Source organism: Xiphophorus hellerii, chromosome 2 (genome assembly GCF_003331165.1).
Source record: "Xiphophorus hellerii strain 12219 chromosome 2, Xiphophorus_hellerii-4.1, whole genome shotgun sequence".
Taxonomy (NCBI): Eukaryota; Metazoa; Chordata; class Actinopteri; order Cyprinodontiformes; family Poeciliidae; genus Xiphophorus; species Xiphophorus hellerii.
This window is the reverse complement of record NC_045673.1, coordinates 13,836,260-13,854,383: the sequence shown is the minus strand read 5'-3', so window position 1 is coordinate 13,854,383 and position 18,124 is coordinate 13,836,260. Positions and strand designations below refer to the sequence as shown.

The window sequence follows — 18,124 nt, the reverse complement described above, 5'->3', positions numbered from 1 at the left end:
TGATGTCTCTTTATAACACACTGTTTTCCCTTCCTGGAGGATGAACTCATAAAAACACCCAGCTGTTAGAAATGTGTGCTGCTGGTCTCTTGGTTCTCCAGAGGTTTTAATTCAGGTTTGATGGAAGGAATTTTAAATCCAGACAGAATAAAATGAACAAATGAAGTCCAACTGGGGAGAAAACTAATGTGTTTTGCCTTATTTCGACACATTGCAACCTGAGTGTATTTAGTTGAGATTTTTAGGGAGGAAAATTTTGAAACAAGTGTATCCTGTATTTAACTCTTGTGATTCCACTGATGAAGAGTTTCCATTAATGGTTTGTGTTGTTTTGGATAATCTATACCTGGTTTGTCCTGAGATTGAATGTCTCCTGGAAATCCACACTACAGGCTAAATTTGGTCTCAGTTATGGCTTCAACAGTGTTTGGACAGCAAAGCGCTGCATGCAGAACATTAAGCTTAGGACGCATAAAGTGATTGCATTTTATATATATATATATATATATATATAACCGTCTCTTCTTGTGTTTATTACGCCACCATTTGATTAAGAGCTACAGTACATGAAACAGAGCAACCAGATCCAAAGGTAAGGTGAACATTTGTTCGACTGTATCAGCCTTTAGCCAACAAATTAGCTTGCGATGAAATTCACTACAGTGAATCTGAATCAATATCTTTTTTTTCCTCTGTTTTCCATCTGTTCTGTATTTTTTTTCTCTACATAGTTGTAGCTTAAATTCCCCTCCCCCCATTTCTTCTTTCAATCCCCTCTCATTAAATTTTCTACTCATTTTTTGTCTTCTCCCCCACACTACATCCCTCCCAATCTCGTCTTTGGGCAGTACTGGGCCAGACTGTGACGGGAATGCTAATAACCCGAGTCAGCTCCGCATAAGCTGGCTCTTACTCTCCAGATTCAAAGTTGGACAGAAAAACATGTGGACACCACTGCTGTCATTGGACAGATCTATATGGTCTAAATGCAACAATAATCAGAAGACACTTCCATTCTTAATTTTTATTCACTTTTAACAATGCAAGTGTTTTTTGATGGCAATGAGCGGTTATCAGAATCTGTTTGTTTACAAGTTTAATTCTTATATTTACATCCTTGGTAGTAAGAGAAAAAAGAGATTTTTTTTTCTACTTTGTGCTACAGGGTTTCTCGTAAAATATGAAAATAGCTTAAATAGATATATTCAGGAAGAATTTATCTCTTGCATCAGCCTTCTGGTTAAGATTGCTCATCTTAATATTTCAGTACGGATGACACATTAACTGCAGGATCTGGACTTTTTGTGCTGCGTTTTCTGGGGCCCCATCACTTTGACAGCAGAACCCAGGGACAAAGCGGAACATCAAGGGGGGGATTCTGGTTTACCACTTTTTAAATTACTGTGAACCTGTGGGTATGTAGCTTGTCATAAAATATAACAGGTTCTGCTTTCTTCATTCTTTGGACTGCTTTTTACATTTGCCATTTTTGTCTCTTCCTCAAGGCTGTCATGCACTGCAAAACACAAAATCTTAGAGAGTAATTTTGGTCTGGTTTCTAGTGTAAATATCTTGTTACACTTGAAATAAGACAAAACTAACTTAAAACTATCTTTTCAACAAGTTATAGAGGCTTGTTTTAAGTAAATAATTCCTTAATATTGTCTGCCAATATTAAGGACCTACTTTTATTGGCAGACAAATTAACTTATAACGTGGGAAAAATGTCTTGTTATAAGTTTAAACGTCTGCCAACAGAACTAGCACTTTTTCATCAATATTAAGGAACTATTTACTTAAAGCAAGCTTATATGCCTTGCTATAAAGTTACTTGTAAGTTAGTTTTGTCTTATTTCAAGTTCCTAAGACATTTGCACAAGAAACTAGACAAAAAATAGATTTTGTGTTTTTGCAGTGTGGCAATTAGATGGATTTGCCACAGTTTTCCTTGTCCATAATGAATGTATTTTCATACACATCTTCAGCTCTACTGTAAGCAAATGAGATAATTTGACTCAATAATTGACATCAACAAGATGTCAATTATAAACTTAGCGCAAAAAGAATGTTTTATTTGGGGTTTTTTTCTATTGCTTGATTGAATTATATGTGTTGAACCCATGAAAAACTTGCCAAATTATCTCTGCAACAAATAGGTTATGCTTTTGACTCTTTTATCTGTTTTTTTTTTCTTCAGGCTTTTGTGTCCCAGGTGCTGACAATCAGGTGCCTGTTTGATGCCTGATTATTAGCATCTGTAAGAAATACCCAACTATAGATGCGAACTGGAATCTGCTTCAAGCAATGCACATTTAACTGATTTAAATTTCACTTGTGCAATAGGGCAAATTAAAGCTGCTGTTCTGCAAAACTGAGTTACAGCATTACTGTGACTAAACTCCAAATTGAAGGTCAAGTACAGCTTGACCTCGGCAGTTTGGATTTGCCGTTTGTGTCAGATGAACCAACACAACCAAACTCACCAATCAGTCACTGCTGGTTGAAGGATGACGCACTGTCCCACAGCAGTGTGTGACCACGCTGCTTGCTAGCGTATGAAGAACTTACTACACACGACTGAGACCCCTGTTTGAATTAATTGTTAAATAATGAATAAATTGCCATTTTTTTCTTGTTTATTGAAAGTTTTTTCATCCAATCAAATACCAAACCTTTTGGGATTGACAGAGGTGATTTGACAACACAAATTACTGAGTTTTTGAGTTAAGTATGCATATTTTTTGTGCTCAAACATAATGCTGTGTTAAATGTATTAGCCTTTCATCAGAGTACATGTGGGAGAACATTGGCTGCCATTTTCCTTTTGCTCTTTAGGTGTATTGAGACAGAGATGGGGCACAACAATTCGTGCCCCATATGTGTTGGGAGCTTCATGGAGAGGTGCTGCTGCAACCTAGTCGCTCTCTAAAAGCTCTTGAAGGAGATTAGTGGAGAGTGCAGAGAGATCTCCATCCACTATAAAGGCTGCTTCGTTGCATTTTAGTCTACTTTTTAAAGAGAATCATAAATCTTTTCAATAATGTAGTAAACATACAGTACTAGCTCACCTCCTTTTCTTTTTCTTATTCGGCTTTCTCTCTCAAGTATCCAACCAAACAGCCGGGTTTCTTGGTACAGTGTTTCTGCTGTATGTAAACATTAACGCGATCTGTTTTGATATTAAAGTAGACCGCGATTATGTCTGAAGTGGTGCTTCGACTGATGGATTTAAATTTCCAACACAGAGGCCAGAGCTTCATTTTCTTTTATTTTGTCTCTTTGAAGTTGATTTGTCCTTTTCTTCGGGTTTCTGTGTTTCTATCTTGGGGGCTGCAGTTTTTAAAGGAACTTATTTCTGTGAGCTAAGCCTGCTGGCAGAGGATTTTGAATCAAAGGCTGTTTGCTGAATTTTTGTGAAGGTCCTGGTTGACACATCGTATCCTCTTACCGCACCCTTGGAATCCCACCTTTTCTGAGGGGTAAGCATTCAGCAGCCACAAGGATTTGTTTTTATAAATCCTAGTGATTATTAGACATTTTTTGTTTTAATAATTATTTAGATGTTGATTTGTTTTTTTTGTGTTTTTTGTTTCTATTTTTGTGTCAGCCGCGCATGTTGAATAAAGTATGTAGAGAGCAGAGTAGATCTTGAAGGATAAAACTAGACAGAATGATATAATAAAAGTGAGCAGGCAACATAAGGAAGAAGTGGGGCCGATTTTAAATGCCCCTTTGCCTGAAGGATTTCTCAGTCTCACAGCCTCTGGCAGACAGCAGACAGATATTCAGAGGAACTTTCATCAGTTGCTGGTTTCCTTTTCCCTCTTGTTATTCCCTTTTTGTTGCCTCCATCTCATGCATGTCTGGTCTTTCTGCTTCACTTTCCTTTGGCATCTCATATCCTCATTCTGCATTCTCTTTCTCCATGTGCGGTCTCCCAGGCCTCTTTTGCTCCCATGCTGCATTTTGGTGAATCTGGAAAGAGGTTTGTTTGTGTTGATGTGTTGGTACGAATGTTGGTGAAACCTTCAAACACATCAGCAGGTCCTGTATCTGTACACTGAGGCGCACTCAGAGTTTGTAGCAAGAGATCTGCATCAGATGGAGTATTTTTGCTTAAGCTTGTTTGTAGTATCTGCTCAAAGGAAATTGTGCTAAGGGTTTTCTTTGTACAGTTTCAAGTCCTTTTTTTAGCTCGTTGTAAGCTACTATGTAGCAATAATTGTTACTTTTTCTATTTGAATCATACAAAAAATAAAATCATGTCCTATATTTTTATTTTAAAACAACAATGTATTATTTTGACTCAAGGTTGTCATGCTGTGATCGTTTCAATCTGAGACGACAAAAAATATTTTGCTGCATGGATGAATGCCTGATTTTGTAATAAAATCGGGAAGCAAAAAGAGAGAGAGAGAGAATTACAACCTGCGCCCTAGAAAATAAAGCAAACATCACTAAAAAATAAAATAAGTATAATGTAGCATCTTTTAGTTTGTGTTCATTATTTTAGATCTAAAACCTCCAACATGCATCTTCCCCAAAAACTGTGTTTTATCTGTGGAGTTTGGTTTGCTATTTGTTTCATCAGTGGCTTAGGAGGATAGATCTCCATAGTTTAGTGCTGGAAATTCAGAGTTTCATCCCCAAAAGAAAGAGTGTTTACTGATGGGATTTGCGATAAAACAGTAACTGGGATGCTGCGAGAGACACAGACTGAGTGGTAGAGTGTGTATTTGCGTGTTGTTTCAGGACATGACGCCGACAGGTCCAGCCCCCACCAGTGAGAGAGAAGTGGTTCTGCTTAAAGCACTGATAAAACCTCAGATGGTTTTACTTTTCCTTCTGATGGTTGTTTTGCCGAATAGATCACATCGAGAGGAGTTAACTCAGATTGTGGTGCTTATTGGACTGAACCAGCTCAGACGTGAAGGAGAGCATCAGATGTTTAATTTAAAAGTTTTTGATTTGGTAATTCACAAAAAGGTGAAATACAAACTGAAACCGTATTTAATTGTCAGACTGCAGGGGTGAATAGCTTGTTTTGAACAAAACATAAGTTTGCTTCCCTAATTTAAAAAAGAAATGGGGAAATACTTGTTTCATTTGCTCCATTTTTTAGGTTAAGGGGTAGGGTTAGGGTCGGCCCAAGGCATAAGCAAACTAAGCAGTCGCTTAGGGACCCAGGGCCACTAAGGGGCTCCCTCAGTGGAGCTGATTGTTTTTTTTGTTATTTTTTTAGTAATAATTTCTATGTCATTATAATATCAAAAACACACAATTTCACTATGAACTGATTTGTTTACAACAATAATATATATTTGACAATGTATGTAGAAATTATTTTATGGATAAAAAGAAAAAATAAAATTGCTCTTGAAGGCCCCTGGTGGCCGCGGTAGATACTGCACGCTTCGCCGGTAACTTGAACTGCTGCGCAACGTGCGGTACGCATCCAAATGTCCAAAGCTCTGGCAGAAGTTAAGTAGGCAAAATTATGTCTCAAAAAAGGACTTATCCTTTGGAGAGGGAGAAAAGAAAGAGGAAGAATAGAAAAAAGCCAAGATAAAAGTTTGTTTTAATGTGTCTTGGTAATGTAATGTAATGTAAAAGATTTGTAAAGCTGCTAATAGAAAATTAGCTTGATAGCGACCTGGAAAAGTCCAGTTCAACAGCCAAACATTTATGCTAGGGTGTTTGTGTGAAACTGAGTTTAACTCCTGCTTGACTCTGTATATTTCTGAGGTATTTTTGGCTTCAAAACGCCGTGTTTGATAACAATAATTAAAACTTCTATCGGCCAATCACGATCCTCCAAAATTAAGGAAATCGGCACCCAGAAATCAACTGGTCGATAAATCAGTTGGCCAATAAATGTATCCTATATTATACATGTATATGATGTAAACAGCACTGCCAGAGATGCAATAAGTTTATGGCAGGTGTGTGAATGATCTAATGATCGGGCTGCTGATTGCAGCCAGTCCACATTGTTAACAGAGCTAGAGGGCCCCAAAACCAAATTTTGCTTAGGGCCCCATGGAGGCTTGGGCCATGGGAAGTGAAAAATATCTTAAATTGTCAGAGACTGAACATAGCCTGGGTTCATAATATCCACATTCTCATTGTTGCATAAAGCCAAATGTAGCCTAATGGATGAAGCAATTTCTGATGCAGAATAAATAAAAAACATAACCTAAATATTCTTTAATTTAGTTACACATTTAATCAGAAAGTTTAACAATTCAAATTGGTCAAATTCATGTCTGTGGAGAGTGCAGGTTCTTTTGATGCAAACATATCTGTACGGCCAGACCAGAAATATTCTTTAACTTAAAATCCCAAATTTTTCATTTGTAAATATTTGTTGTCTTTGTATGAATTTGGTCAAGTACAGTAAAAATGAAGCTCATCCCTTGAAGTTCTGGGGTTTTGGATACATCTTTCACAAATATTTTCATTTTGGCTTTATCTTTATTTAATAAATCATGACATTTTCAATCAAAAGTCTGGTTTGGTATATTTGAAGGTAGATTTAAATACCTGAAAACGACCATATCATTGCTCAATTTTAAGTTTTCTTTTTACCATAAATGTATCAGTTTGTACAGCTTGATATTCATGTTGATATGCAGTTTTTTTATATTCAAATCTTTAAATAATTAAATGCTAAATATTATCTATAAATAAATTGCACACAATGAAATTCAGCCTAATTAGTTGCGAGTCCCATCAAAACATGACTCACGATGCCAGTTATTTAGTTATTTCTTTGATTAAATGAAATGTTTTAATGAAGCTTCTGTTTTTCTGTAAAATTTATTTCCTAAAGAGTCACATAAGGTCACCCATGTGTTTTCTTCTGCTCATTAGTCAGGAAGACAGCTGGCAGAAAAAGTAATCTTGACATAAAAGCTTCACATTTGGACTTTTCTTTCATTCAGACTCTAATCAAACTACACAAATGAGCCTCTCGGAGCCACAGATACGTCTTCAAACATGGCGAAGAATCAGATTTGGAATAAAAGGAGAATGTACTTTTACTTGTTAAGATATGCTAACACTGTTCAGCCTTTTAATACGCAGCACATACACACTCTGCAAATATGTGAATGCTTAAACACACACACACACACACTCTTTCTATGTTTCAGCGGCAGGAAACAGAGACAAGACGCAGCCCTGAGCTCAAGCAAGGGGAGAGGGAGGGGAAAAAAGACTTTTACTGCTGGTTTCCATGGAAACTGTCTCCCGTTCAGTTTAGGGGGAGGGCAAGCAGCGAGCGCATAAGTTAGGCCGACATTTAAGGTGGCTCACGGACAGGGTGGGAGGGGATTATTTAAGGTGGTATAAAGTAGGTTTGGTTGCTGTGCGGCCAGAATAAGGAGGGTCGTGTGAGGTAATGGCTGAGCAGAGCGAGTCCGCTGAGAGAATGATAATGCAGACCGGAGATAATTGAGGTGTGGTCTCCTTTCACCTTGGACTGCACAGTCAGCATGCTCCATTGCCAGGACGCACACACTTTGACACACACATTCTCACATGGATTATTGATATCAAGATCACGGATCTGCCAGTAATTACATTAAAGCGTGAGGGATGTTGCTATAATATCAGCGTCACGCAAAGCAAATAATTGTAAAAATGATAAGATTGAGGATTTATGTGTTGATGTGTGCATCAGCGATCGTTGTGATTATGTGTTATACGCTGCTGTTTATGCAATGTCTGTGTTTCCCACCTAATCACAAAACAATGCTTTTTGTTCAAGCGTATAAAGTCTCCTTAGAGTAGCTGGTATTTACTGTTTTGTGTGAGACATAAATTAATTTTGCTTATGCAGCCCAGAATGGCCTTTAGTTCTGCAAAGCTGGCATGCATATGAAAAAAAAAGACCATAAATGCTTTTTTATATTTCAGAAATCAGAAATTTTAATTTCGTCTTTCTTCTATATTATGAGAACTGATTAATGCAGTGTAACACATGTAATTCAATCAATTAGTCTTTATTTCTGGGAGCACTTTTCATACACAACGAAACAAAGAACTTTTATATAAGCTAATAACGTGAGGAAACAGAAACAACAAAACAAATGGAACAGAAAGAATTACCTAACGAAGGCCAAGATTTGAAAATAAATAAATGTGAATAATTCATGTTGTTTTGAAGAACTGGAGAAATGCAACTGTGTTGATGAGATGGATGAGCAATTAGACATAGAAGACAATAAATATTCAGACTGTGGATTCAGAATCCTCTAAATTTTAAAAACATTAAATAAAAATAAAAAAATTAAATGTGTAAATGAATAGAATATAATAGAAGAGAACCAAAATCTGTACTTAATTTGGTATAAAAATAGATAATTATAAGATTTTACATGACATAAAAAATAATAAAAACTGTTATGTTCTAAAAAAGAGAGCATAGTGTGTTAAACACGTACAACCATTGCATGAAATAAGTTAATGCAGATTTAAAATGCTAACTTAAGTTCAAATTTAGGTGTAATTTCATATTCACTTCATGTACATTTGGAATATGTTTAAGTCGCCTCCATAATGTGATCTGCAGCAATGGCCTGATAATAATTGTAAGTAATCTCATGCTACATTATGGAGATGCTCTGGCTGCAGAGATGAAGGTACACTCGCATTAGCATGTCGAATGCTTGTAGCAGCAACATGGCCGAGATCTGGCATTGTTTTCTGACAAATTTATTTGACCTCTTGGGGACACGTCCAGGGTCGTCCACATAAAGCGTCAAACTTTCATCCCTAAATCGTTGGGTGACCAAAAACAGATTGTTAATTTTTCACCACTCATTCCAAGACACACACTCTCATTACAGAAAACGCTTGTGCTTCATTAGCATGCATGAAAGATGTGATGGATCTTAATGTTTTCCCAAATGTTCCTCATCCCTTCACACTTAGACCCACATGAAATGTGTCTTTAAATGTGTCTAAATATATGCCAAAATTTAAAAAAATCATGTGATTGCGGCTACAGTGCTGCAAACGGTTGCTTAGTATGTTGGGTTAATTATTAAAGGGTAATTGTTTACACAATAAAAGAAGATTATAAATAATCCCTGGCCTTGATCCTTTTAGATATTATAGAGTGAGAAAAATGCCAAAAGCATCCATAACCGCTGTTAAAACTGTGATTTTATTCAGAAAGCCAGATAGCTGAAAAGCAACATTATGAAGCAGAAACCAGTAGCAACTCTTCTGCATCGCATCACTTCCTCTTCCTAATGAGTCCATTACTCCCATTCTTACCCCCAAAGTTGTCAGTTCTGCTTTACGTTTATAGATTTTGTACGTGTGTATTTGTGTGTGTAATTGAATGTCCGTACTGAGCTGAGGTCAATCTAAATCCTTCGTGACTCAGAGTTGGTGCATTTTCCTGCTTTTACAGTCTGTGTGATACATTGTGTTTGTCCATCTGCAGTTATTTTCTGTCAAAGTTAAACTGTGAAGTACAGGACACGAGAGTGACTTAATGTGGCAGTGTGAGAAAGAAGATCAACACTTCACAAGCAGTTGCTGATGAATGTTGATCAGAAATACAACATCTTTATGTGAGTTTCTGAAAAAGCTTGAGCTAATGAGGGAAACTGGGCTTTTTCCTGTAGCTTCAGCTGATTTACAAGGCCACTTCTTTGTATAAAAGCTTGATGAGAGGCACCACAATGTAGGTTAAAAAATGTTCTTTTTTTTAATTCAAATACTGCAGAAAGATTTCATTGCAACTTGGGGCCTGATCTACAAAGTTTCCAAATAAGCGTCGCTTTGACGCCCCCAAATAAAATCCAGTGCAACTAAATGTCTCTGCATTAAAAATTTTAATTTACAGGTCTGTAAATTTTATCTTTTATTTATCCAGCTCTTCAGTGAAGGTGTCAAAGGTTTGTTAGAGAATATTAATGTAAAACAACAACAAGACAAAACCAAGGAATACACTAGTGAGGAAGTTTAATGTAGGAGCAAGTTGTGAAACAATTCAATCTGAAAATAAAAAGCATGACCGGCCAGCCTTGCAAAAGAAATTTTTAATCTTAATGGGATTTGTTTTGGTGAAATTAAGGTTAAATAACATTTTTAAGCTGAAGCAAGTGGCCTGTTGTAGCTCTGGATGACCTGCAGAGGTGAAATAATGAGTTTTGTGAAGAGCTTTGCTAAAAGAACGTCACAGGAAGTCCTATTTACACTCTTACTCAACCATTTAGAAAACGGTTAAGTGGACAAACATAGACAGGACACAACGGAACACGTTGGAGGCAGCATAATGCTGTGGGGATAGTTTTCTTCAGCAGAGGCAGGAAATTTGGTTAGAGTTGATGGAAACAAGAATGGAGGTAAAAATCTTCTAGGGAAGAGCCAGACCTAAAATGTCAGGCATATTCTTTCTTGTGTTGCAATGGCCCTGTCAAAGGACTAACGGAGAATCTGTTGGAAAACTTGAATATTGGTGGATTTGAGCTTGAGATATTTTTCTAAGACGAACAGTCAAGAATCTCAGTCTATAGCTGAGTAAAGGCATTAGAAAGAGTTGCAGTTGCATTGAATCGTGACTTAGAGGGCCTGAAAGTACGTGAAAACCTTCAGGTTTTAAAAACTATGTATCATCTTGTTCACAATTATGCACTTCTGTGTTGGTCTGTAACATTAGATGACATTGAAATACAGTGGAGTTTGTGGTTTTAGTGTGATTGAACACCCAAGTTTTCAAGGGATTTGAAAACCTCAGTTGTATTTAATAAATTTGATCTGACGAGGCCCATTTATCAGATTAAAAGTACCTTTTAGTCTTGAAGTAGTTATTAAACATACTTTTCATTAAGGGTACAATTCTGTATTAAAAATTGTTTCTTTATTGGTCTGGTATAATATTCTAGTTTTAAATGTCATGTTTTCATCGACTTAGCAGAAAATCATTATTAACAGAAATAAAGCTGAATGAATGTGCTTCACTTAGTAAGAATATTTCTGAAAAAGATTGACTTTCCAATAATATTCTAATTTCTTAAATGGGTCTGTGTCTTTGAGTGTCACTTGTAATTTAGAGTAATAAGCGTCAGAGTTCAGGAGGTCTTGTGGTGTCTTTTACAAGAAGCAGAGACTTAAAAAAGACTCGATGACACAAGGATGAAACAAATAAGAAGTAGGAGTGGAGCAGACAATTAACAAAGCATCCACAGGAACCATCAAAGGCGAAAAGGAGTGGGTGTGTGGAAGAAAATCACAAACAGGAAGTAGTTCTGTGGGGGTATTTGGCCATAGTGTTGTTGTGTGCACAATAAAAAATGAGCACAAAGAAAAAAAGAAGACAGATTGTTGTTTTCCTTCCTCCCTTCTTTGTAACGGCTCTTTGTTGTGATTCCTGTCGCCGTAAAGAAGCCGCTGCTGCAGATCGAAGGGTTGCCTGTCTACTAAAAGGTGCTTTGGGAGCATCTGCTGTGGCTGCGAGCCCTGAGAGTCATGTTGTCTCCTCTGAGTGGTTCAATTTAGTGCCTAGCTTCCTTCTTCTGCTCTCTGAAAATACTAATAGCATTTCTCTTTTGTCTCTGTTCTTCTTTGTCTCAGAACTGCCTTATGGTTGGGAGAAAATAGACGACCCCATCTACGGCAGCTACTACGTCGAGTAAGTTGACAGTTTTATTACCCTGCTTGATAATAAAACAGGGAATACACTGTTATAATGTCCATCTGAAAAAAAGAGACTATTCTGGTTAAAAGCATGTCCTTATAATCACTCTGTGTAAGTAATTAAACCATAATTACTTATACACAGTATTGTATGTAAAGCCAGAATATGAAGTAAATGTTTTAATGCCCATCATCTGTCATTTTTTCTGTAATTTGTTTTTAAAATATCCAAAAAGGACTGTTATTGAAAGGTTAACTAGTGCAAAACATTCCCAGGAGTGGGCATCCTCTCAAGTTCACCCTGAGGCCAAACTGTGCAAAGCGAAGAGTTATTACAAAACGCACAAGAGCTTCATCCCAGACCCTCGGGTTGCATCTTAAGAGTGGCACTAATTGCTTTCTTACTGGTGAAATATTCCTTCATATTCCCAATAAACTAAACAAAGCAATCTGTGTTTCTAATATATTTGAGACAATTATTAATGCATATTCTAACACACAACCACTTAAATTTGAGTTGTTTTTTTTTTTTTATTCACCGGTGTTGATTTCTGTTGAAAATGTTTCAGTGTTTTCTACTAGCTGTCATAAATATTGTATATGTATGGTCTGGACGGATAAGAATGGCTTTCATAACAGCAAAAGAAAAAAACATACAGACCAAATATTGGATACATTACAATCTTTTGTATCCCAGGGAACTCGGGTGAAGCAATTTATTTACAAAAAACTTTGCACAAAAAACTATATGGATCAATATCGGTGGCAATTTTTGGTAAAAATACTACAACAATGAAAACCAGTTAAAACTTCACGATTTATGCATATAAATCCTGATAACCACATATATAAAAAAAAAAACAAGAAAATGTGCTACTGTATAATATTTCTACAGCAAAAGAGCTTTTATTTGTTTGCGTCCAGAAGGACATTGGAGGAGCATGTAATAAAGAAACCTGCAAGAGCTAAAAACAATGGCAAGCTCTCTTTGATTTTTCAAAGCTGCTTGTGGAGCAGTGTGACCAGAACTACATGAGAAATTTGGTCATAAAGCTGAAGTCCACAGTTGGTGAAAGTCAAATAACATGTCAGAGTAAAACACCTCGTGTTGGCTGTAAAGTTTGGTTGTGAAGAGCTGCTTTAAGAGCTGCAATAGTTGGACAGCTTTCAGTCATGGAGTTCAGCATGAACCCTTCTGCAAACCAAAGTATTCAGGAGTCAAATGTGAGACCATCTGTCCGACAAACAAAGTTTGTTCATGAAAAGCACAACAATCCACAGCATGGCAGCAAATATGGATATGGAACCATATTTTAGAGGTTTCTCGAATAGCTTAGTCCTAAGTCCGGACTCCAGTCTAATGAAAATGTTGAGGCAGGACCTTCAATTAGTTGAGGATAAACATAATCCCTCAACCTCCAATGAATTTCTGCAAAATAAAGTGAGCCCAAAAAATTCCCCACAGCAGTAACCAAGATGGACGAAATCCTGGAGTGATTTCTTTGAGCTGCTGCAGCTGCTTTGGTTTTTACTTTTCAATCTACTGAATATCTAAATCTAAAATTTGTTGAGTGTAATTTTTCATCTTTGACTATATTTACCTCATTCAGAAGATTTTCCATTATCTTCTATTATGTAAGAATTATTATTTAATTTTTTTTTTCCAATGCTCTGGTTCTAATTTTATTATGAAATATGAATAATTGAAATCTCTATTGACATTTATCTGTGCTACTATTTGCCTTTGACTTAGAAAATTAAATGTGTGCATGTGTGTTTTATTAAATACATGTTCTTTCAAAAATGGTTTCTTTTAAGCAGGAGAACATTTGTGCACATTTTAGGCAAACTTTATAAATATTTTAAAGCCATTTCAACAACTTATGGCAAACCTATTAGCTGGTTTTAAACTGGTTTCATAATTTCTCTCATGTTTTCTATGATGTCATAAGTGAACTGAAGTAGAACATGGAGTAAAGTTAGCTGAAAATCTGAACAGAGCTGCAGAAGAGACATTTACGCTGCTATTTTTAACCTTCCTGATAAAAATAAAGGTTTTTAAATGATTGTTGGAAGATTTCTCAAATTTTCAATGTGAGATTATGCTAATAAAATAAAAAAAATTTAACATATCTTTACCGAGACTTCTAATAAAAGTGACTGTTAATGAATCTCCAGGGAGTCGAATCCAGCAGTCTGAAGTGTTATATTCTTATTTATGATTCCCTACCTTCTAATCAAGTTTTTATTCCAGAGCTGTGCTTTTATCTTGCTTTTTTACGGCTGACAGAGCATCTCTAAAGGATTTTCTGTTCATTCTAATGATGCCCTGTATTTTCAGTCACATCAATCGAAGGACTCAGTTTGAAAATCCAGTCCTTGAAGCCAAGAGACGTCTGGAGCAGCAGAGACAGATGCAGAGCCAGGGACTCTCTGCTCTGCCTTTACCCACAATATACAGAGGTATGATCCCAACATCACCTAATGGAGACCCTGCTCATACAACAACATAGACCCAATATGAGCTGTTCAAAATGAAGTTGCTAATTTTGAGTGTTTCCTGCCAAAACGGGCCCTTTGAGTTATCCTGAACTACCCCTAAGAGTTTGCAGTTTCATATGCACCAGATGAGGCAGATGTCACAATGTGCTGCGCAGGGTTGGCTGGAGATCGGGGGACGTTCATGCAATAGGAGAACATTCTCACCCCGAGGCCCCCGGCCGGTCAATCCAGGCATAAATGTGACGACATATGAACCCAACACGTTGCGTTCTGCTTGATCTGAGAGTCCGCTTAGCAGGGAAACGCATTGTAGATGAACTCCGGATTTTATTTAATGCAAAAATTAAAACAAAATTATTTGTTTTGATGTGGCAAAACAAATGCTTGCTGGTTTTGACAGCAGAGAAGATGTGAAATTTAACAAAAAGCTTGTCTCTGAATGTAGAAAAGCCGTTGTTTACGAGGGACCCGACCCAGCTGAAGGGCACCTTCCTGTCCACGGCCCTGCAGAAGAGCAACATGGGATTTGGCTTCACGATTATTGGAGGCGACGAGCCCGACGAGTTCCTGCAAGTGAAGAGTGTTATACCAGACGGACCCGCCGCTCAGGACTGGGAAAATGGACACAGGTAATGACTGGATGCGTAATGGAAACTGGTTTGATGTGTAAGAAAACTAAAAACAGCTTCTCCTGCTGGATTGATGTATTTATAGAGATGTTTAAGTGTGGCATCGTGGTACTGACACGTAGCCATGATGGACTTTGGGTTCTTGCCATAGACGAGTATATGAAGTAGATTTTCCTGCCAGAAGTTTAATTTCACTGTCCGTCGAGCCGAGCGCATCGATGCCAAGTAAATATTGATGCTGCGCTGTCACAACGCTTTTCCATCATCTGCTATAATAATGCTTTAGTTTTAGCTGGCAGAGGTCACAAAATCCGCCAACAATACAAGGACTCTTTGAACGTCCAGATCAATTCATTTAAATATTTTCTTGATCAACAGTTTTCAAAACAGCTTACTGTTTTGAAATTTTTGCTCAAAGCTTTTTGTGCAGGAGGATTTGGGTCATGGTGTTGCTTGTTTGTACTTTTCTGTGTAATACTGCGGTGGTGGTCGGTGCTTCTTGCATGACCAGCGCCCTGGTTAGTTTCTTCAAATACTAACCAGTTGCTCAAATAATTAAAACAGGTATGTTCAAACCCAGTTCTTCTTCAGTGCTGGAAAAGAGACGCATCTAAAAGTAGCAGGATATCATCTCTCCAACATCGGACTTGATCACCACAGAATTAAAATGAGAAAATGAGCATCTCCAAAGGGTTAAAATGCAGTGCAGTTCTGCACAAAGCTAGTCTGCTCATGTTTCTCCTTTAAAATGCCTTTAAAAAATTAATAAATAAATAAATATCTTATTATCCATACTACCGATTACAACTGACTACTACATTCAATCATTGAAAGTAACAAGAAATCCACTCAGAGCGTCGGAACGGACAGGAGCTTCTTAAAGAGACAGAGGCCAATTTTAAGGCATCAGATATGGCTATGATCAAAGTTTCTGTGAAGTTGTTTTTGATATATAGAGCATTTTCAGAAGCAACTGAAGGTAGTATTGTTACTTTACTGTGGCATAAAGTGGCGGAAAATACATAATGTCCGTTCTCATTCCTTTACAGAGAGATGTTTTGTCTTTTAAGTTACTGCTGTAACACATGCTGGGGTCTAGAAAAGCCTGAGCTCCTAGGTAAATAGCTTTGTGGAGACAAGAGCCATCGAACTGTTCTGCACGTCATCTGATGGTGGCTGCAGAGACCCGGTCAGGACCAGCTGCCCTCAAAGAGCGGACCAGAAAAACTGCCTCCCCAGTAAAAATACAGCTGTCATGAACATTACCAAAGCCTGTGGATGTAATATCACAAACATGATGTGATGATGAGGTCAGGCTGTTGTGCTGCTGCCGCTTCACACCTGATCTTTCACACATTGTGCAGAATATGTCAACCTTCCTCCCCTAATAATTTTGGAGATCTATCTAAGCAGCGAAACCTCCTGATGAAATCTGTTTGCTGCTGCTGCTGCCATCTTTACCTTGCTTTTTCTCAACACCTCAGCACCCCTTAGGTGGTAGGGTGGGGTCAGAGTTAAACAATCCTTTCCTCACTTGCTGACATGCACATGCTCAGGCAATAGGGATGAACTCATCTCTCCCTGACAGGCATGACTGTGTCTTTATTGGCTAATGAAGATGAATTTAAACATTTACAGGTGAGCTGTCTGACTGAATTCTGAAAAAGTTCAAGGAGAATTAATATTTGGACAACTTTCCTTATTTCATTTTCTCTTGCTAAAGTTTCGCCAAAATATTCCAGTTTATGAGATGTTTCTTAAAATCTACTCTTAACAGAATAGAAATTACAGGAAATGATAAACTGTGCTCAGAGGTTTGTTATCTGCAGAAATATTCATGGAAGCATATTCAGGGCGCCCCATATTTGAGCCTTTGCTTCCCTTCCAGGCATGAACTTTAGTTTCCCTGCACGCTTTCTTTTCTCTCTCTGCTCTGGTAATAAAAGACTGAAACTTTATTGGTTGAATCTCGAGCAACACCTTCATTATAGGATCTGTTTCTGTTTCCTGAGTTCCACTGCTGGTGAAAAATGGGAGGTATTATCAAAAATAATACACACAAAGAGTTAACACTAAATTGCCCGCTTGTGTAGTATTAATCCCCTGAATCTTAAAACCACATGAGATTCAGACTCAGCACAAGAGGCGGTATCTTCTCATGAGGATCATTGAGTTACAGACCCAACATTAACCAGCGTGTTTTCATTTGGATTCTCCCTGAGCAACACATGAAATCCTCCTCTGCCTGCTTGTGAACTGCAGACTCTTTATGGATACGGATGCCTACAAGAGCGTTCGCTAGGTTCATACATAAGCTCTTTATGTATGTGATTTAGGCTGAGTTTACAGAAACAATAACCGGTGGAGGCTTAACCTTGGTGCAGACTTTTAAAGCTGTAGGCGCAAACTGTTTGTTGTTGGCCTCATGCCTGGCGCGGCTGGTGTCTAAATGTCTCATTCAGAGCAAATTTCTAAATCTTTCTCTCTGCTGCTCTCATTGTTCCTGTTTTATCTATTTCTCTTTATTTATTTTATCTCTGTCTCCCTCTTTCCCTTTAAGTTTGCTCTTTATTGAGCTGCCTTATCTAACCGTGTCGTCTGATGCTTCCCCCTCCGTCTTCATCCTCTGCGTGTTTTTGTCTGTTTTCTTTTTCTCCCCTTTACATTTTCTCTCTTTATCCCTCCATCCTGGTCTGTCAGCCTTGCTCTCTGTTCTGATTTTTTTTCCCCTTTTCTCTCCAATTTGCTCGTCTCCACTCTGTGACATTGCCAGAGCTGCACTAGCTCACACTTTCACATGCAGGGACTCATGCAGACACCCTCTGACTGAGATTAGCTGGCCTATTTGGCTGTGTGGCATTGCTCTCAGGGATTGTGCATGATTGAGGATTTGACATGTCTGGTGTGGGTATATATGTGTGTGTGTGTGTGCAGCAGTGTAAAATAAAGTATTTGAGGCAGATGCATTTGTCACTACACTGTCACTTTTAACTGTGAAATATTACAGCTTCCTAAGCAAAGGAAGCTATGAGGTTCTGATGATATATGATAATCCATAACTGATTTCCAGTGGAGCGAAAAACTATTTGGCTCCTTCCAGATTTCTTCTATTTTTTTCTTTTTCTATCAGATTTTAAATGTTTCGTAACATTTAATAAGAGTAAAAAAAAAAGCCATTTAAACAGACCTGGCCGCATGTAGATAAAAATTGTCCCTCTTTTTGATTAATAAATTAGCTATGATTAGCATTTTCCGCTTCATTTTCACCAGTCAGCGCGCAGCAATGATAAATGTCTGACCAATAGAGTCAAGGAAGCACTTGGAACCTGTTGGGCAGC

At 37.6% G+C, this 18,124-nt stretch overlaps 1 protein-coding gene across 1 annotated transcript in view; it reads left to right on the top strand.

Annotated features, from left to right (window-relative positions):
• LOC116729186 (membrane-associated guanylate kinase, WW and PDZ domain-containing protein 2-like) overlaps positions 1-18,124 on the top strand; it is a 158,220-nt gene that overhangs the window by 63,682 nt on the left and 76,414 nt on the right. Inside the window, 4 exon segments of the mRNA XM_032577559.1 lie at positions 11,593-11,650; positions 13,997-14,118; positions 14,603-14,769; positions 14,771-14,786. Of these exon segments, the coding sequence (XP_032433450.1) occupies positions 11,593-11,650; positions 13,997-14,118; positions 14,603-14,769; positions 14,771-14,786 (363 nt within the window).